Source organism: Vulpes vulpes, chromosome 6, assembly GCF_048418805.1.
Source record: "Vulpes vulpes isolate BD-2025 chromosome 6, VulVul3, whole genome shotgun sequence".
Classification (NCBI taxonomy): domain Eukaryota; kingdom Metazoa; phylum Chordata; class Mammalia; order Carnivora; family Canidae; genus Vulpes; species Vulpes vulpes.
The window spans coordinates 107,973,343-107,993,763 of record NC_132785.1 but is presented as its reverse complement, the minus strand read 5'-3'; the positions used below and the strand labels follow the sequence as shown (position 1 = coordinate 107,993,763).

General features: G+C 55.3%; 1 protein-coding gene and 1 long non-coding RNA gene across 3 annotated transcripts; one reads left to right on the top strand and one right to left on the bottom strand.

Annotated features, from left to right (window-relative positions):
- Window positions 1–275: 275 nt before the first annotated feature.
- Window positions 276–18,538, bottom strand: VSX2 (visual system homeobox 2). Of its 2 annotated transcripts, none has more exons than XM_072762030.1 (5): window positions 18,169–18,538; window positions 16,798–16,882; window positions 12,801–12,924; window positions 3,157–3,337; window positions 276–2,396 (listed from the first exon to the last, which is right to left on the bottom strand). In XM_072762030.1, exons 1-5 carry the CDS (start codon window positions 18,536–18,538, stop codon window positions 2,014–2,016), a joined length of 1,143 nt encoding a protein of 380 aa, XP_072618131.1. In that variant the 3' UTR covers window positions 276–2,013. The 2 variants fall into 2 exon arrangements, with proteins under 2 accessions (XP_072618131.1, XP_025864366.2); XM_026008581.2 differs by having other exon boundaries at window positions 276–2,339.
- A 1,315-nt stretch (window positions 18,539–19,853) lies between these two features.
- On the top strand, window positions 19,854–20,069 carry LOC140599402 (uncharacterized). The gene is made up of 2 exons (XR_012002238.1): window positions 19,854–19,934; window positions 19,978–20,069. It is a non-coding gene; the product is annotated as an uncharacterized lncRNA (long non-coding RNA).
- Window positions 20,070–20,421: the final 352 nt, after the last annotated feature.

Sequence of the window (20,421 nt, the reverse complement as noted above, 5' to 3'; positions counted from 1 at the left end):
TTGTGTTGGGGAGCAGGAGGGAGTTGTTGGTAATAACTTAGGGGTTCAATGGCTGGGATAATTCAGTTGTGTCTACAATGGAGGAGGGTCCCATATCAAAGTGACAAATGTCATTGGTCAGTTCCGGGGAGAAAGGCCACAATGTCTTTACAGTTGGAGTAATTTCAAAAGCCAAATCTGGCCATTTTGACTTAAAAACATCTCCATGGGTTTACTTTTTATGCTACCCATACATACACCATCCTCACCCATGGAGGATTCTTGGATCCCTCCCCTGATGTTTGTACACCAATTTTATTCTCACTTGTATCTTTACAGAAAATGGCACAGAAATCACAGGTTTAGAATACCTAGAAGTTATTACAGTTCCATATTTCAAACACCTCAATATCAAGTTTCTTTCTTCCCACTCTATGTACATATTTACACACTGGGGGCTACAGCCTAACACTTCAAACGAAAGGAGACAGAGACAAGAAGGGGGCGGGGAATTCCGTGAACAGAATGAGGAAGAAATCAACTTTTGATACAGAATTAAAATCCAAACTCACTGTCTCAGGCCTTTCTCTTGCGAGGTATTCCCTGCAAAGGTGGGAGGGATGGTAGAGGGAAACGTCAAGGGGGTGAGGGAGACATATGCCGGGCCTGGGGGTGGCAGGGGCAGCTGCAGAGAGGCCACCCGGTGGACAATGCCTCCCATCAGCAGACAGGAAGAAGCCCCCAGTCCTCTATGCCTACTCGGTCACTGTGTCCATCCTATTCTAGTGGGCAGACGCCACAGCATACACCTGCCAGGTGTGTGTGCCAGTTGCTTAGTTTGGGTCTAACACTGGCTTCTGCCTTGCTCTCCTTTGGGTCCTTTCTTGTGCCCTTCTTGTGACCACTCCTTGATGCCTATAATAGCCCCAGGCCCACTCCAGGCTTGGCCTCCCAGGGATGGCCTGGATCAAGTTGAGTCAAGATCTGTGGCTTCCTATTCATTCATTTTACAGCTGGATTGGGTTGCTCCAAGGCAGGACACATGCACATCGATAAACTGCAAGAAGCTCTATAAGGGTGTCTTGCACAGCAGATCAGGGTCACAGGTAGCATACCGAGGGGTAGGGGGCGGGCAGGATGCTTCAGAATGCAGACCCAAGGGCTCTGGGTAAGAGTTTGGCCTCCCCAGCAATGCCATGACCACAGCATTTGTGACAGGTGCCCCCTGGCTGCAGGGCACAGGCCCTGGACTCTACAGGTACTGTACATGGCGGTGCTGGCACCCATACTGGGGGGGAAGGTAGGGCAGGCAGGTTCCTGAGGGTGACCATGGAAGGCATGGGATGGAGGGGGGCCGAGAGGCTCAGGATGACACCTTCCAAGTTTACCTGGAATCTGAGCCCTGTCGATGGGGCGGAGCAGAGGTTGTGCCTGGGCCTGCAGGGCAGTTTATCCACCCTGTGGAGACCCAGACCCAGGCCCTCGGGAAGGAACAGGCTGGGTGGGGGGCGCACAGTTTTGCTGAAGACTGGGTGGGGGGTACTCAGGACACTGGTACTAGAGTGCAGATCCGCAGTCCCTGCCAGTTTGCAGCTGTGGGCTTTGGGTCTGGGCAGAGCAGAAGCCATGGGGGCGGGGTGTGTGTGCGCGCGCGTGTGCGTAGAGCTGGGGAGGAGAGGCTCTTTCAAGCAAGAGAACAGAGAGTAAGGGGCGGATTTGGACAGTGAGAGGCGCCAAGGGCTTGAGTGAAAGTGGCATGAGGGGTGGTTTAGGACGACAAGAAAGCTGCTGAGGCAGGGCCTTGGGATGAGGAGGATGCTGGAGAGGTGAAGACTAGATGGGGTGTCTCAGCACGGGCCCCAAACCTTGGCCAGAGCTGAGTTGTGCTGAAGTCAGCCCGGGGGCGTGGAGGGCCCGGGCGAGGGGGAGCGCGGCAGAGGCCAGGCCCCGGCCCCAGCCCTGCCTCAGAGAACACCTGCCAACACCACAGGCCCGAGGCGAGTCCTGGGAGCTCGGTGTCTGCGTGCCCCTGACCTAAGCCATGTCCTCAAGCTGCGGTGGACTCAGCTTTTCCGCTGGCCTGTCTTCGTCCATGGCCTCCTCCTCCTCCGGCTCCTCGGCATTCCGGGCCAGGCTGTCGGGCCCGGACACAGTCCCCAGCACTTTGGTGCTGTGCTCCTGAGCTCTGGCTCGGAGCGCCGCAATGCTGTTCTCTCTCAGTTCCTCCTGGGACATGGCCGCTGGAGGGTCGGGGCCCCGCTCCTCCGGCTCCATCTTGTCGAGTTTGGGCAGGGCCTGGCGCTCCACCTCGGCCTTCCTCCCCGACTCCGCTGCTGCCTCCAGCGACTTTTTGTGCATCCCTAAAAAGAATTGTTGGTATTCGGGTTTAGAAAAGCGCCTGGGAAAGCCATCTTGAACTGAAAACGGCAAAGATAGAGAGAGGCCAGAATTAAGGACGAGCAGAAAGCCTTGCTTCACACACCGCAGTCACGCGCGTCCCAGGGGCCGGGGCCGGGTAGCGGGAGGGTGGCCGGGGGTGGGGCCGCAGACAGCAGCTGGGCGCCAGGCCTGCAGGGGCTTCTTCAAGTCAGGTCCCCCCGCACCTGGCCGCAGGGCAGCGCGTCCTGTCCCTCTGTCCCTTCCCAAGCGTACCACTTGCTCCCCCATCCCTCCCTCCTGGGATTCTGCATCTGGGAACCCCGAGATAAGCCGGTGCTGCTGCCACACAGAGGCCTTGAGGGCAGGTGGGGGGAAGATGGCAGGTGGAGAGATTTCAGGGGGAAGAAGTCACTTTGGGCAAAGCCAGAATGGTGACCAGAGGGACCTAGTGGTCCCCTCAACCCCCAGCAGGAGCTGTTTCATTCACCACAAGCCCACCTCAGACCCTGGAGCAACAGCCACACCCTTCTCACAGGACAAAAGAAGCCACAGTCAGGGACCTGGCAGGGAGGAGAGTCCTAGTCACCCAGTGGTGGGGGCGCATGGGATACAGCCAGCCCTGGGCCCCGCCTGCCCTCTGAGCCTCCTGAGGGAGACTGGGAGGCCTGCTCTGGAGCGCCTCTGTCCTGCTAGGCTGTTGCGGCCAGGACTCCCTGCTCCAGGGCTCGGTCTCCTCCTCCAGGGAGCCCGCTCTCCTCACCACGGGGACAGGGCCCCAAGGAGGGCGCGGGCTCTTACCCAGCAGCCACGGGGCACAGGAGTCCATGATGCCATCCTTGGCGGACTTGAGGATGGACTCTGGCAGGGGGATAGAGTGCCGCACCATGGCCCCATAGAGCCCGTACTCCGCCATGACGCTGCTCCGGCCCCAGCACTTCTCCCGTTTCCTCCACTTGGCTCTACGGTTCTGGAACCAGACCTGCAAATGAGGATGAACAGGGCAGGGGTGTTCTGAGAGGCTCTGAGGCCAGGCCCTTACCCCAGGGGGTCCCCTGTGAAGGTCCCCACCCCTTCTTTTTTTTTTTTTTTAAGATTTTATTTATTTATTCATGATAGACACACATGATAGAGAGGCAGAGACATGGGCAGAGGGAGAAGCAAGCTCCATGCAGGGAGCCCCATGTGGGGTGCGATCCCAGGTCTCCAGGATCAGCCCCAGGCTGAAGGCGGCGCTAAACTGCTAAACCGCTAAGCCACCAGGGCTGCCCTCCCCACCCATTGAATAGCTGGCAGCTGCGTCCCCTTGTGACTGCTAGCTTCTCCAGCAGGGCGCCCTGGCCAAAGCTCACCCACCCCATGGTACTCCTGGGGTTCCTCCAGGCTCAGCATGTCCAGACTGAGGACACCCAGACCTGTAAGAATATGATGAATGAGGGGCGCCTGGGTGGCTCAGTGGTTGAGTGTGTCTGCCTTTGGCTCAGGGCATGATCCCAGAGTCCTGGGATCAAGTCCCACATCAGGCACCCTGAGGGGAGTCTGCTTCTCTGCCTCTCTCTGTGTTAAATAAATAAATAAATAAATAAATAAATAAATAAATAAATAAAATGGGTGAAATTGGTCCTTTTTTTCTTTTTCTTTTTGAAATCATAATAGTTCTAGGGTGATGGGACAGGGTCTTGCAGAAGGCAGTGCCCAGCATGGTCCTCAGTTTGCAGCTGAGAAGCCCCACCCTGGTAGCTGTCTTGCAGGTGGTCACACCTCCAGCGTATAAACAGAATCTCTTTTCTGACTCCCAGAGGGACGAGTTCCTTCCAGGGGCTAGACTAGCCATGCATCTTGTTCAGGGCTTCCCCTCCACCAGAACTCCAGAGGCGGGAGCGGTCTGGAGGCCAGGCAGCAAAGGGCATTTCATCCAGGTTATCAGGCAGCCCGCAGGGGAGACTCCCAGGAGGCCTGAGTCACTCTCCTTTCCCGCTCTGTCCTGGCTGAGCCCTGCTATGCCACAGTGAGCTGCATTCACCAGCTCTCCACAGTTTTGGCCTTAGCCCAGAATAATATTTGGAGGAGCTGGGCATCAGTCAGACAAGGAAGACCAAATTCTCCTGGTGTGGGGAGAAAGGGGGATGGGGACCTAGGAAGGCACAGTGGGGGATACCCTAGAGAATGCTTCTCTGGCCCCAAAGCTGACTGGTGCAGGGCATGGGGCACCCTGGGGGTGTCAGCAGCGATGCAGCCCCGCGCTTGGAGCGGTCCCTGCCATGCTTGGGGGAAGGGAGATGTCTAGGCCTCCCAAAGCAGCTTTCCTGAGACTTCGGCAGCTGACAGGAGCCAGCGCCGGGCACAGCTGCGCCGGCCCTGGAGCAGGTGAAAGGCCCCCCGAGAAACCAGTGGGCGCTGGAAGGATCCCAGGCCCGACCAGCGGCCCCCGCCCGCCCCCGCACAGCCCCTCCGGGCCCGACCCCGACCCCGACCCCGGAATGGCAAACCGCCCGAGGCGCCCCGCGGAGTGGGGGGGGGAGGGGGAGGACAGAGGCGGGTTCGGGGAAAATCTATTAGTTTCCTCTGCGATTTCCATTCCCTCGCCTGGGCCGGGTCCCCCGCCCCCTTCCCTCTGGGCCCCTCCCCCGCCCCCCGAGGCGGAGGTTTCAGCTTTTGATGAAAAATTGCTCCAGCTCTATTCAGGAGGCGGCAAAAGAAGAGTCACCCCCAGGGGCAGCCCTGGGCTGATTGAAAAATAAGTTAATTTCTGTTTGAATCGATGGGCCTCAGGCACTGAAATATCACGGGAAATTAAAGCGGCTGCTCTCTCGGGAGCCGCGGCATTGACCCGCACTAATTAATGCTGGGGAGGCAGCGCGAGCCGCGCCGCGAGCCGCTCCCCCGCCCCGGGGGACCCCAAACACTTCTCATTTAACTAATTAGACGGGGAAAATTGGGTGTTAATTTGTTTAGGATTTTTTCCCATCTTCCCCCCGGCAGCTCCCTCCCCGGCCCCCACCCTGCGCGGGGGCGCGGGAAATGAATGCGGGGCTCGCCGGCAGATGGCTGCCCGGGTCACTCTGCAATCTTCTCCGACTTGATTGCTTGATTAGGTCGTTAGCACATTAAAAAAAAAAATTGCTTGCCGTCTGGCGCTGGCGTGATGAGTGGGACGCGCGGCAGCGCCTGGGTAATTTATCTTTTTATACGGCAAAGAATTTGATTTCAATCTGCAGATATATGGGGCGCCTTTGACACCTGTTTAACATCGCGCCGCTGACAGTTTAACCCTTTGCTGCCTCGGCCGCCGGGAGGCCCGGGCGGGGGTTCGGATCCGCGCGCCCCCGCCGTTCTCGCCGCCGCCGCTACGTGGCGCCGTGAGCGCCCCAGACGGCCCCAGGCGGCCCCGAATCTGCGGCTGAGCTTCCAGCAGAGGGCGCCCCGGCAGCCCCGCCTCGCCTCCCCGCGACCCTCCAAGGGGGGTGGGGGGGGTCCCAGACACGCGCTGCGCGGCTGCGGAAAAAGCGCGCGGTGCACGCACACCTTTAAAGGACCTAAATGTGTGCAGCCCTGTTGTGAAATTCCTCCGTTTGTAAATCACTAGGAACCCACAAAAATGGGAGACATGCGGCTCCAGAAGCCCCGGGCCTCGCCACCTCCCCCCCATTAGAAAACGATGGCGTGGTCCACCCTGGGTGGCGCCCCCTGCAGCGAGCTGCGCCTTGACACCCCCCCTCCCCCCGGGCTTGGCACCTGCCTTCCTGCTCCGGCCCTCCTGGATTGCTGCGGAGCCATGGCGCAGGGCCTTTCCCCAGGTCCGGACCCAGACCACCAGGGGTGACCCCTGCCATGGAAAGGGTTTATGCAATTTTAAAGCCACTAGATGGCTGAGCTTCGTGGGCTTCAGAGCGGAGGCGATGAGCAACGTGAGCCTGGGGTTAACTCGCCCATCATCCCGGCCTGGCTCTACGCTGTTTAGATCCTCCCCAGCGCCACGGGTCAGTCCCGCAGGCTCTCTGCCCCACTGTCTGCCCAACCCAGTGCCTGAGGTGTGTCTGTGACCTCTGTCCTGTCCCATCTTCCTTCCAGTAGCACTTGGTGGCCCTCCATAAATACCCACTTGTCTCAAGCTGCCTTCTCCCACAGAGGAGAAATCTAAAAGGACTGATCCACATAAAAGTATAAGGGACTTCTGGTTTCATGCGCCTTTCAGAGAATACAGAAGAATGAAGCCCTTGGTGGTGGAACACCAGGCACCAAGTGTGACCACAGAGGGTTAGGAAGGCTTTCTTTATGAATCTAAGTAAGACATCTGCTCCCTGGTCAGGAGATGACCTTCCTGCTTGAATACAGTGCATTATAAAACCACAGCCCCTTAACGGGAACCCATGGGACCTGACTTCACAATGTTTAGGATTTTAGAAAGAAGATGTGATGCATATACCACATTACATGACACTCTGAAAAAAAAAAAAAAAACATGACACTCTGCAGCAGCAGCACACCCATCATCAAACTCATTCGTTTTGATTTCTGCAGCAAAACATATGCATAGTCACACTGAAAGGGATAAATAAAGAGCATAAAGTCAGGCCTGGTTTTTGCCATTAGCGAGTTCTAATGACTCACTTAGGAGAGAACTGTGTTTTCAGCATGATTTGGATTTATGGATTCTGGAGAAGGGATTGTTTGCTAGGAGGGCGGAGATGTACCATCCACCCCAGTGTGGATGCCTGGGAAGATGCACTGCCCTGGCTTCCTTGGGTGGGGGGTAGGGCTCTCACATGAAAACCACATATTTTACTGGAACACTAAAGAAGGGGGTGCAGATTTGGGATTCAGATGATCTCTGGAGCTATGAACAGAACCATTTTCCTGGGTCTCCTAATTTTGGCAAATGAATAACTGGTCTGCAGATCAGACTTTGCCCACAGACATTCCCAGGGGAGTTGGTGCCAGCTGGTTGCTCAAACCAAGAGTCATCCGGACCCTCGGTTATGGGCTCCTGGAATGCCTGGCTCTCTGCGAAGACCAGATGCTACTCCAATTTATGGAGGAGACCTGGACAGCCAAAACAATTTCTTTTTAGGACAGTTGGCAGGGAAACTATGGCTTGGTGCCTTGGAGGGAGGTGGACAAGGAATTAGCATTAACCCTAACAACTCTTCGTATCTGCCTTTCTCTTCCCTCCCTAGGAACAACCAGCATGTGTACAGAACTTGACAGAGTTCAAGAAGCATTGAAGTCAGATGGTTCTGAACTAGAATTCCCAGCTGTGATAAATTGCTGTATGATCTTGGGCAAGTTACTTGTCTTCTCTCAGTCTCAGTCTCTTCAAACACAAAATATTACCTATTAATACCTATTTTTTACAGTTGTTTTGAGGGTTAATGAAATAAGTGAAAGTTCCTAAAACCATGCTTATCACATAAAAGGTGTTCAAAAAATGCTATGTGTTATTATTTCAGGGGAGGTACAGAAAACCAGTGGGAGTCTGCCCAGAGGGCTGGTTAATCAACAGCATTACTTGCCGCTCTGGCCTCCTCCACAGGCCTTGCAGCGAGACTGTATGATAGCCTGTTTCCCCTTTAGACATCCACAAGGCCAAACAGAGGCACACTCTCAGCACATTTCTAATGCATTCCAGACCCTTGAGATTTAAATCCAAGAGAATACCCAGGCAGTGCCCAACGCTCTCTGCAAGCTGGCGGTGATCAGGAGCTGGAAGGCCTATAGGTTAGAGATCCTTGCTCTGCCTCCAACTGTCTTGGTGATCTGGGGTGCATTTCTTAACCTTTCGACCTTTGGGTTCCTCGTCTGTCCTGTAATACCACCTCCTTGAAAGTCTGTTACAAAAATTCAATATTGTAGTGCATGGGAAATGCCTGGCATGTAATAAGAACTAAAAAACATCGGCCTGCTGCTGGATGAATTCTGTGGATAAACGTGCAACAAGGTGAGGCTTTGCTTTCTAGCAAATGCTCAATGCATAAAACCAGGTCCTCCCATCTCCCACCTTTGAGATTCCTTCTAAGCTTAGGCCCTTCACCCTACCTGGCCTCTTGGTTCCAGCAAGCCCCAAATATCCCTTCAGTCCCTTGCTCCTTCACTTTCCTGGCTGCCCACTTTCTAGAAGAGACTGCTCCTCTCAGGTGACAGTCAGGTCTGGAACTCTTCTGCAGAACCTGTGTGAAGGCCACAGTGAGGACCAGAGCCCTGCCTTCCACTTTAGGGCTCTGAGTGATACCCCAAAAGTCACCAGGTTTGGCACTCCAGGCAAGATCTTCCAATGTGGGAAAGAGTCTGGGTTTCTGCATTTCCCCTCAGAGGTGGTGCCCTAGCAGCTCTCAGAAAGCCCAGTAGGATGCCTCTGGCCATCAACAGCTGGTCTGGCAGGAGCCTCCACAGCTGGCAGAGAGGGTCCCGAAATATTGTGCCTCCAAGGATAGACTAGGCCTGGAGAGGGGTACTTGCTACAGGTGCTCTTCTGCTGCAGGGCACACTTGGAGCAAACCCTATCAGCAGTTTCTCTCACAGTGTGGGTGGCCAGCATGAGCAGCTGTGGTTGTGTCCATAGCCTCTCTTGTCATCACATAGCTCCTGTCCTGCAGGCTCCCATCTTTGCATCTCCACAGGACACCAGACCCAGGGCTTCTTCCCTCAGAAGTCTCCCAGGATACCCTCTCTGGTCTTCCCAGGATTGCCACTCTAAAGGCAACATCTTGTAGGATGGATGCTCTTTGCACATTCTGGTCACTTGCCTCTCCAGGCCCTGCCTTCAGATCTTGCCTCCTACCATCAGGCCTGGCTCTGTCAGCCATGTGGCTTGTCCCATCACATTCACCCAGCTTCCTTTCTCTCCTCGGGCTGGAAGCTGATTAATTTGAGCTCATCACGGCAGTGATTTAATGACTTAACACTCCACATGCGCTCAGCATTCCTGACACCATATTTCAGCATCTCCTTTCCTGTCCCAGCTTCAGGCTCAGGGAAGCTGGGCCTTGCTGTAGCCTCTGTCTTCCAGTAGGGGGCAGCTTTGCCCACATTTCCCAGCAGCCCAGGAAGCATCCTTCCCTGTACACCAGACAGGTCATCTCGACCAGTCACCCCAAACTCCACTTCCTTCCACTCATATTAACCCCTGTCAAATGCAGAAATTCCTTTCCAGAGCTTCTGGCCCAGCGTTTTTACACTGGCTGCACATAGTCACTGGAGAACTTTAAAAACATACAGATGCCAAAGGCTCCACACCAAAGCAATTAAGTCAGAGTGGCTGGGCATGCCCCCCCCCCCCGCCCCCCCGCACTTGGGTGTTTTCAAAAGCTGCCCTGTGATGCTCATGAATGTCCCGGGCTGAGATGCACTGTAACTTTCTCCTGTCAAGGCATATCTTCTAACTTCTGGAATAGAATCCCTTCAAATATCATTCCCTATCCTTGGGCAGAAGTCCCTTTAAAAGAGGCAGACTCAAACAGCACAAGTCTGAGTATCCAAACCATGAACTTACGTACAAGAATTTGCCCACTCAAAAGAGAACTTTTTATGAGTTTTTGAGGCCTTTTTTTTTTTTAGAACAATGCCTGGTACTCAATAAATATTAGTTATTTTTATAAAGAAGGTTTGATACAGGTCCCCCCACCTGACCTCCAACCATCTCTGCCCCTCCAGCTTCAAGTCAGAACACAGGCTTCAGACTCAAGAGGCAGTTGGTGAACGTGTGGGCTTTGGACGCAGACCTGGGTTAGGGCCCTGTGACCCCACTTTCTAGCTGCGTGGCCTTCAGCCAGTTGCTGTGCTTCTGCTTCCTCCACTGTTGTCACCAGGACTTAATGAGATCAGTGCTTGGGATCCCTGGGTGGCTCAGAGGTTTAGTGCCTGCCTTTGGCCCAGGGCATGATCCTGGAGTCCCAGGATCGAGTCCCACGTCGGGCTCCCTGCATGGGGCCTGCTTCTCCCTCTGCCTGTGTCTCTGCCTCTCTCTCTCTCTCTGTGTCTCTCATTAATAAATAATAAAATCTAAAAAAAAAAAAAATGAGATCAGTGCTGGAATAGAGTGAGCGTGGGGCACTTGCTAGGCATCACTCAGAACACCTTACACGTGGCTCGTGGCATCTGCACCAGAGGCAGGTGTCACCACCATCCCCGTCTTACAGATGAGGAATCGGGGGCTCTGCAAGGGGAAGTCACTTGTCCAGTTACTCAGCTGGGCATGGTGCAGCCAGGGTGTGTCTGGCTCTGAAACAGTGTCCCTAACCATTATACCTCCTTGCCTTTCCTGTGCACGTCATGTATTCAGAACACCCCTGGCACGTGGAAACTGCTCTGTAAATGATAGCTGTGGTCGTCACTGATGCATACTAAGACTTTTCCCCGGACTGTCTGGGGCAAGGCTATTTGACAGCTCACATACACCTTCTGGAGGCAGCATTTAGCCAAAGAACCATGTGGTGCTCAAAGACTCAGAGATTTAAAAAAAAAAAAAAAAAAAAAAAAAGACTCAGATTCTCATATCTGTTCTCCCAGAACTACCATCCTCACAGCCCCAGAGCAGTCAAACTTCCTCTACACCTTTGCCCCTCCTCCCTGGTTCCTGTGGCTTCAGATACCACCCAACAGGTGCCCCCCCCCCCACCCCTTCCCAAGCAACTTGAAGAAGCCTAGCATCTGCCTACTGGCAATGCAGGAACAACTGAGCAAGAGCCTTCTCTGGAATCCTTTGGGCACTCCTACCCACCACCACCAGAGCCAAACAGATTTTAGGACAGCTCACTGCAAGAGGCAGCTGTTCCTACTATTCAGTAGTGCAAGGGTGAGGCCTACCAGCAGGAGAGTTTTTTAAGGCCTCCACCCCACACCGGCCACTTGAAATAACCAACTTTGTGCTAGCAAAGGCCAGATGAGGGTTACCACTACACATTGACTGGATTGGGTTTTGGCTTACACACATACACACACACACACACAGATTCAGAATCAACACCCAGGTTTACCCCACTGGAACCCAATTGGGTGGGGGGAAGGGGGAACCAGGCCACCATGGATAATGCACCAAACAGATAATCTACTTATGAATAATTGAGCTTATTGTTAGTATCAATGTCTAAAGCCATTGGCTGAAATTCCAAATAGATTTCCAGGGGAGAGGAAGACTATTCTGGAAAAGTAGCTCATGTCTCATATTCAACTCTCTGGTGTCCAGTGAGGGAACACAAAGCAACCTACAACTTATTTAGCTCCTTCTCCCTGCAACACACACCCCACCTCTAAGGGTTCTTGACTGGGAGGGGTTTCAGGAAGTGAGGGGAGCTCCCTTCCTCCTCACTTCTCCCAGCCTTAGCTGTGAACTGCTCTGGACCCTTCCACTGATAGGAGCAGTTTTCGCTTAAGAGTGTTATCCAGTTAAGGCAAACCAAAATCTTCTGGAAATGTTCCTCCTACCCCACTTGCTTCTTCTGCCTCGTGGAGGCCCTGCCTAGAAAATCATTAGACTTCATCTTCTCCCAGAGAAACCATTAAGAAGATCCATTCCTGCCTAGTGAGAGGGGTTCTGGCCTTGGAAATGTCTTGCTGCTGATGAAAGGGAGCCCTGCGCCCAGCATCACTGAGAACATCCCAGTCCAGAGCAGTGGTCGGTTATGCCTCAGAAGTCTCTAGGAGACGGGAGCCTGGCTAGCTCAGTCCATGGAACATGTGACTCTTGATCTGGGGGTTGTAAGTTCAAGCCCCATGTTGGGTGTAGAGATTACTTAAAAATAAAATCTTAAGACAAAACCCAAGAAAACCTAAAAATCAACAACTCCATAGGAGAGGAGGAGGGCTTAATGAGCACGTGTCCCCAGTCACATCTCAGGTGTCCTCAGTCACATCTCAGGCCAGCCCAAGTAGGAGCTCAGGACCTGGCCAGCTGTTTGATTGTGAGAGAAAGGAGTTTCAGGTGGATGGAGATGGGAAGTAGACAGAAGGGGAGGGGGCAGCCGTTTCTTCATGGGTCAGGGGAGTGGAAGGAAGGGAAACAGAATAGGGGCAGGGTTAGAAGCCACTCTCCCCTTCTCCTCATGTCTGGCCTTGGAGCAGATGTTTAGCTGTCCCTAAGAGATACCTGCCACAACAGAGGCCTCCTCGAAAGCCCATGCCTCACTCAGACTCTGTCCTACCACAGGCCCCTTCACAGTCTGCCTGACGTACTCCTTGGGAAGCCTACTGTCTGGGACAGCAGACCAGGTCATGTCACCTAAGTCTCTTGTCCACCCTTGCCCCCCACCCCAGCCACGGTGCCCACCTCACATGGTAGGTGTTCAGCAAATATCTATCAGCTTAAAAATACCTATCAGCTTAAACGAATTGCTCTTCAGAAGAACCCATAGCAGGGGGTGGGAGATGGTATCATGGGTGTCCGGGAGCCAGGGCGGTCAATGCCTCAGAGAGTGTGGAAAGAGAGAGAGAGGGACTGGGGGTTCCGTTACCTGTATCCTGTCTTCGGGCAGCTCCGTTTTCATGGCCAGCATCTCCCGGGCATAGACATCTGGGTAGTGGGCCTCATTGAATGCCTTCTCCAGCTCCTCTAGCTGGTAGGAAGTAAAGATTGTCCTAGGGGGAGCAAAACCAGACACTCAGGACACAGAAACTGAAAGAGACTGTTCCAGAGAGGATAGAATGGCCCTCCTCTATGCCTCCTGGACAGACCCCAAATACAGGCTAGCTCAGTACAATCAGACACAAACTCCCTCACACACACACACACACACACCACTCACACTCACGCTCACATATGTTTACACACACACAAAGCTTCACCCTTCTAGACTCTTCTTCATTCAAGACTGAGGATCCACACTGCCCTTCTTGGGAGGACATTATTTTAGCCCTCGGGGACATTTCATACTGAGACTCTTTCTAGAAGTGATTCAGGGGAAAGGGTGTTGAGATAGAAATTTTAGAAAAGTATAGAAAGCCCTTCTTCCTCCTCCCAAGCATGGAGTGAGGGACTCACCAGATAAATAAATGCCTCGGGTCCACTGGGACCTTCCTAGTTTCCTTTCACAGAGAGTGGTTGATCTTTTCGAGGACACCCACGATCAAAGACCCACCAGAAGGTCCATTGCAACCACAACCCTGGTGTTTATACAACTGAGAATGGAATCTCCCACCTCCTCACAGCCCCCAACACCTTGCCCTCCTCATGGGCCTTTCCCCTGCCACCACCCAGACCTACCAGCTCCTTAGAGCTGCCCTCAGGTCCCCTCTCCATGTCCTGTGTTCAGAAGATAAGGAACACCTTCCAACAATCTCACACCGAGGCTCAGCCACTCATCCAGGGGCATTCCATTCAGGGGGAGTTCCATTCAGGTGTGAGAGAGCCTACCTACACAGCCCCCACTCCCCAAAGAGCAGTTTACATTGACCTATTTGGGTCCTAATCTGTTTTAAGAATCTGGCAAAAGCTACATCCTTTCGCCCTAGGACAATGTGCAAATGAGTGTGCTCCAACACAGAATTTCACCTCCCATATCAGGGTCTTCACAGACACCCCCCCCCCCCCCTTAACCATAAATATCTGCAGACAGGCTCGGATTCTTCTCTCTTCAGACCTTAATTTCCTTCCAGGTGACCTTTATCCTGTACCCTTATCAAGTCAATGGGCAATGTAATCCCCATCCACAAACCCACCTTGTAAAAATGGCACATTCTTTGCCTGAGCCGCCGGTACCTTTGAGAATGGTACATTCTTTGCCTGACCCTGGGACCAGCGCAGGGGGTCAGAATCCTTCATTGATGCCCTCGTTCTCACCCTCACTCAACACAAGGAAAGAGCACAAGCATAAATAAGCCCCATTGGGTCCCTGTGCTGGTGTCAGCTTTAAGATCTTGAGGGAAGACGTACGGGATGAGTGAGGAAGAAAGATTCTGCCCTTTATAGAAAATGACTGGTTTGATTCTAAATTGTTTCTCCTATTCTCTTGGGAGGGGGGAATGGAATGTTTATGTACACAGAAAGTGGATTCTTCAGAATTTTGAAGATCTGCTGCATTCTATTTTGCTCTTGCCACTTACTGAAGGGCCCCTGAACAGATTGTCAAAATAAACAATCAAAGTATGTAAGTCGTCTGAAAACTAGGGAAACCAAGGCACACGGGTGTTGCGGCTTGGCCAAAGTCAAAGAAGGGAGATGATGATAGGTCATTTAGAATCATTCAAGTGCCAGCCTCTGCTCGGGAGCACTTTCATTGAAAACAAAACAAAACAAAACAAAACAAAAATCTCAAATCCCCCAAACTTCCCCTCATTCCATCCTCAGAGCTAATCTGCGTGTTGATACTGATGTGCTCTCCAAGGAGGCTCCTGCATCCCCAAAATGTGATCTAAACCCTGATTCTGGCTTAATGCGGAACCCCAGACTCTTCAGGTGCCCACTGCATCCTGTCTGCAGAGGAGCTGAGCTTTCCCGGCACAGAGAAGAGCAGATTCCGAGAGACTGACAAGGCTGCTGCTCCATCCCGACTCCCCTCTCCAACCCTAAACCCAGCGTCTTTCTGGGAGATAAAGAGACGCCCATCCGTCATTACCAGACTCCAGGGGCTCTTACCTGAAATCTCCAAATGAGAAAAGCTCAGGAAAAAAACAATTTTTTTTCTTTAACTAATTAAAAGCCTTACCGGCCATCAGTAGCCCTTCTCGTCTCTAATAATCTGCTCCCTTCGGGCACCAGAAATTGCCTGAAACCTAGGGCAGGTGGCAAGTTGCACTGTCTCACTGAGAAGCTCCAAAGCTCCTAAACATCTCCTCGATGGGGAGGGCATCAGAGGAGGACAGGGTCAGGAGCCTTACGCAGAGAGAATGGGCTATGGGTCAGCCAGCTCCAGGTGCCACACAAGGAGATATCCTGGAGCAGAAACACTGGTCAGGCGCCCAGGGGATGTTTTCTCCAGGACTCTCCTTTCTCTGTGAACCTCTTTTCCCATTTCTGCACCAACAGAGAAGCAGTTCAGCCCCGACTCTGAGCTGTCCTCCCCCCCATGGTCCCCATCCCTGCCCCTGCTGGGGGTGTGGTGTGGGGGGAAGCTGACAGGATTACCCATGCTGGGACCAGCATGAAATGGGTGCACAAAAGATGTTGTAATGAATATTTGTTGGATGAATGAATGTGAAAAATGACCCAGGATCCATGTTTCCGTTTAAAATAAAACAGAGCTAAACACAACAAAAAACGCTGCTTAAAGGGAACGAATAAACGAGGTCACTGAGAAACCAAGTCAAAGTTTACCCTCATTCCAGCCTGAACCTACTGGGGCCTGAGAGGACAGGAAGAGCCATTTTAAAAGGTGGGAGCCAATAGTGGAGTTTGCAAGGGCTAGCTAAGAGGCAAATGCAGAAAAGTACCTGGAGAAACTGGTGCAAAGAGGCTGAGAACAAACTGGGAAGAGGAGGATGGGGTAGCCCGGATGGCTCCCCAGGGGAGAAATGTCCCAGGCACCAGCAGGAACCTCGTGGACACCCCACCAGGACTGGGGTGCAGAGAGAGATTTGGGGAAACAGACTGGAGGATGAGCACAGGGATGGAGCCTGGAAGCAGCACTCGCAGAAAGACAGGCAGATTTTTGGTTCTCGCTTCTTTCCTTTAACAATACCCCCCCCACCACCACCACCCTAAATATCTATAAGGAACTAGTAGCGGTGGTGTCAATGGGAAGGGAATGAGGGGTCGACGTGGGGTTACTTTTCAGGATGTATCTTTCAGCACCTATCGAATTTTAAAGTTGTGCCAGGAATGTCTTTGAAGACATATATATATTTTTTAAAAAATTCTTTCTGTAGCCGGTACCCCGACGCAGCCCGCTCGACTCCCGCTGGGGCCGGTGGGGTCATCCAATCCACCACACAGGTTCCCTCCCCATTTTACAGACAAGGAAACTGAGGCTCACGGAAGGGAGGAGACCCTCTCAGGATCACAAAAGAGCAGACGCCTAACGAAAGATTCCCATCAGGGGAGATAGAGCACCCTCAAGATGTTTGGAACGGTGGGAGCAGAAGGATGGGGGTGCGTGGCAGGGCGGACAGGGCCGGCGGGCGCGGACCCGCCCGGGACAGGAGGCAGAGGGGCCCGCCCGCGCGGGAGGTGGGGGCCACTCCGCGCGGCGGCTCTCGGAAGGCTCCAACCTGGGGCCGCGGCCCCTCCCTGCGCGGGGTCGGCCCTGGTTCGGCCTCTCGGTTCTCCCGCAGAAGGAAGAAGCCCGGGCCGGGGCGGCCGCACAGCATCCTCCGCGGGTGTGGCTGGACGCCGGGGGCCCGGGCGGACGTGCCCAGATGGCGTTCGGCCTCCGCGCCCTGGCGCAGCGCAGCCCGGGACTTGCAACCTAGGAGCCGGCGGGATGCGGTTCGAGCCCCCCGACCCCCAGACGGGATCTGGCAGGGAGCCGCCGAGCAGGAGAGGGAACAACAGAAAAAGCGCCGCGGGGGCCTTACCTGTGTCGCCGCTTCTTCCGTTTCTTGGTCTGGTTTAAAGCCGATTTGGACGTTTTTCGGTCGCTGGAGGAAACATCTTCAGAATCTGAAAAGCGAGCGGAGGCACATGCGGCAGGAAGGGGGGCGCGCTCGGCAGCGCCCGGGGACGTCAGGCGCCCGAAGCCCGCGAGGGCCCCACCCGGGCCGCCCCCGGGAGCCGCGGGGACCTGCTCTGCCGGCCGGGGCTGCCCTCCGGGAGCTCGGCCCCATCCCTTAGCGCCGGCCGGCTCTACCCACGCCGCCGCCCGAATCCGGAGATTTGGTACAGATTTCGTTGTAAGAGAGGCAAAGGCCCCAGTGTGCTCGGGGCAGGGGCGGCGGTGGGGCGCGGCAGCCTCGGGCTCCCAGGGCCCCAGGGCGGTGATGTGGGCGCTGCGCCCTGCCCTGTGCCCGCAGCCCGGAGCCCCGCGCCCGCAAGCCGGCCCCGAGGAGCGGAGCTGGGGCGCGGGGAGCGGGGCGCTGGGAGGCGCTGGGGTCTCCCCGGGCACAGCCCGTTTGTCGGTGCCTGAAGAATGAGCCCCCGCTCGAGGCTGGAGAGACTGCGACGCGCCACTTTTCGTTGCCCCTCCAGATGAAAATAAACAACTACAAAGATAACGAAAAATCGGGGGAGCCGCCGAGCGCGAGCAGGAGCCGGAGGCCGAGCCGGCGGGGACGCACGGCCGGCGGGGAGAGCGGTCCAGGGAGGGCGCGGCGGGTCGTGGGGGGCGGGGAGCCCCCACCCCGAGCCCGCCCGGCGCCGGCTTCCGATGGGTGGTGGCGTCCAGGTGGAGCCGGAGGGTGGCCGCTCCCGCCGCCGAGGCCAGGCTGTCCAAGCTCGTGGGGGTGAGACAGAAAGCCCAGCGGCCAACGCGGGCGTTGTGGAACGGGGGAAAAGAGGCAGAAACGACGACTTGGGATACCGGGGCGGGGGCCGAGGCGGGCACCCGGCCCCTGGGCCGCCCGCCCACGGAACAGAATCGGCTCCCGGAGCGCGGGTCCTCGGCAGGCCGGGGCCGCAGCGGAGCAGCGAGCTGGGGGCCCCCGCCCGCGCCGCGGGCTCCGACACCGCCGCCGGCGCTCCGGGGGGCCCAACCCGGCGCCGCCGCACAGCCGGGCCCCACGCGGGGACCCGAGACCGGCGCGGAGGCCGGAAACGCCGGGGCGAGACCTGCCCGCCCCCGCCCCCGCCCCCCGCGCGGGCCCCGCGCCGGGAGCTGCGCCCCCCGGGCCTGGAGCGAACTTCTGCGCGGGGAGGAGGCCTCGCGGTGCAGCGAAAGCCGACGGCGTGGGGCTCCCGGCTCCCGCCCGCGGCCGGCAGCCTGGCAGCCTGGCAGCCTCGCCCTCACCTACCCGAGCTGGCCGTCTGGCTGGTGTCCAGCGGCCCCGACGCTCTGCCCAGCGGCTGCAAGTGGACGCTCTGTGGGTCGGACAGCACTTCCAGGAAGGTGGGCTGCGCGTAGAAGCCGGGGAGCCCCCCGGGCCCCAGCAGCCCCATGCCGCCCACTCCCGCGGGGCTGAGCACCGAGCGCGCCGCCAGCAGGTGCCCGGGGGCCAGGCCGTCGAGGGCAGCCCGCGGGTGGGAGCTGGGGGGCTCCTTGTTCAAACCCAGGATCTCCTGGATGCCGAACCCTGTGCACCTGGCCGGGGCGCCCCCCGAGGTACTCTTGGCCACTGTCTCGGATTTGGGCTTGCTCAGCGCTTCCCCCGCTTTCCCCGTCATCTCCCGGCTCTTTGGAGGGGCTGAGGCCGCAGGTCTTTTGCTCCCCCCACCCCCCCGCCGGGCTCCCCGCTTCGCGAAGTTGGTCCCAGGTGCCCCCTCCGGTGTCTAATGCTCTGGAGCCCCAAGGAGATTCCCTTTTTATCCAACCAGGCGGCAGCCCAAGTGGGGTCAGAGCTGAGCAGCCAATCACGGGGGCCAGGAGCATTAGGAATTCCAAAAAGCTGGCAGCTCCCGCCGCAGGCAGCGCCGAGGGGCCAGGGCGCGGGGGGCCGGGCACCCGGTGGACTCGGCACGACGCCCGTGGGCAGGGACCCCAGGGTCCCTGAAATGAGACAGCAAGGTTCAGGGCTGTTCCAGGAGGCTGGGTGGCTTGGGATTCTGGGCAGAGCCTGGCCCGGGACATGTCCCTGGGGTGGGCTGGGAGGATGGGCTGAGGGCAGATTCTAGAGAGTGAGAGTCCTCCTCCCTCCCTTATGTCCAGTGCAGATTGACAGGGTCAAAGAAGCCCAAATATGGGATCTTCATGTAAAAGACAGAACAAGGAAGGGGGCAAGTGCCCTGGACAGGGTGTGTGGTGACAGTGGGAGAAAAGAGGGGGTCACAGTGTGAAGAGGGAGATGTGCAGGTGGGAAGAGGTCCACGCTTGCCTTGCAGCCCAGGATGAAGTGCCTAGTTCAGAAGAACTACTCAGTAAATATTGGCCCAACGAAAACATACATGATAAAGGGGTCAGGAGTAGGGGTCCCTGGCAGGAGAGAAGAACACTGGTGATTTCTTTTGGAGAAAAACCATGGGCATTTGAACATCTTCCTAGAGTGAGTATGAGTATGAGTGTGCCCACTTCCATGGGAGGACTTCATGTATCCTTCCATCCATCGTTCAACTAATGCACATTGAGCACCTACCTTCCCAGCTCTGAGCTGGGAGCTTGAGGTCTGACTGTGAATCAGATGGACACGCAAGGGGTCTGCTCTGCCTCAGAGTTCACTGAGCAGATGGAATGAAGAGGATGGGATTGCTGATGTGAGGAGCGGGCTGGAAAGAGGGCATCAGAGGCAAGTCCCTTGACTAACTCCTGCCTTAGAAGTTGCAGAATTGCAGCCAACTGGGCCAGTTGAAAAGTGGCGAGAGAAAAGTCTGAATTCCCAAAGTGGGCATTAGAGCCACTGGTTTCCTGCATGAGAGCTCTGCGGGGAGCATGATCCCCTCGGGCCCAAACGTCAAGTGAAGGTGATTCTACACACACACACACACACACACACACAGGACACCTGCTATGAACCTCAGAGTCCCAGCATTCCACCAGTTCAGCTAATTCTTCTGTGACATTCTTGGGGCTAGGGACTGTTTTATTTACCTTGGCATTCCCCTCTCTACTGTCCCTAATATACAATAGGTTTTTTTTTTTTTTTTTTTTTTTTTTTTTTTTTTTACAATAGGTTTTAAATCAATTTTGCTTGCTTGCTTGCTTGCTTTCTTAAAAGGAGTAGCCTTTATTCCCTTGGTTCACAAATAAAGTTGGTCAAATTGATTGCTTTAAATATTCCTTGAATTAAAGTCACCCTATGAGGCAAGATGAAGACAGAGTCGGTTGCTTTAAGCCAAGACTGGAACACCAGGCTGGGGGAGAGAGTCCATTCAAGATTTTCTGGTTAGTCAGCTGCAACCCCCCAAATAAATCAAAACCTCCTCATGCAGCCTGCCGCCAAGGTGTCTAGTACCTCTTGTGGTTGCCATGAGGCCAAACCGAGAGGTGAGAGGAGACCCCCTAGGGTATGGAAGCCCAAGGCCTTGCTGTCAGGGCTGTTATGAGGTAGGTCTCCACTCTGGTCTGATCCACATAAAAGCTGGAACTAGCCAGGGGATTTCTTAGCGCAGGAGGT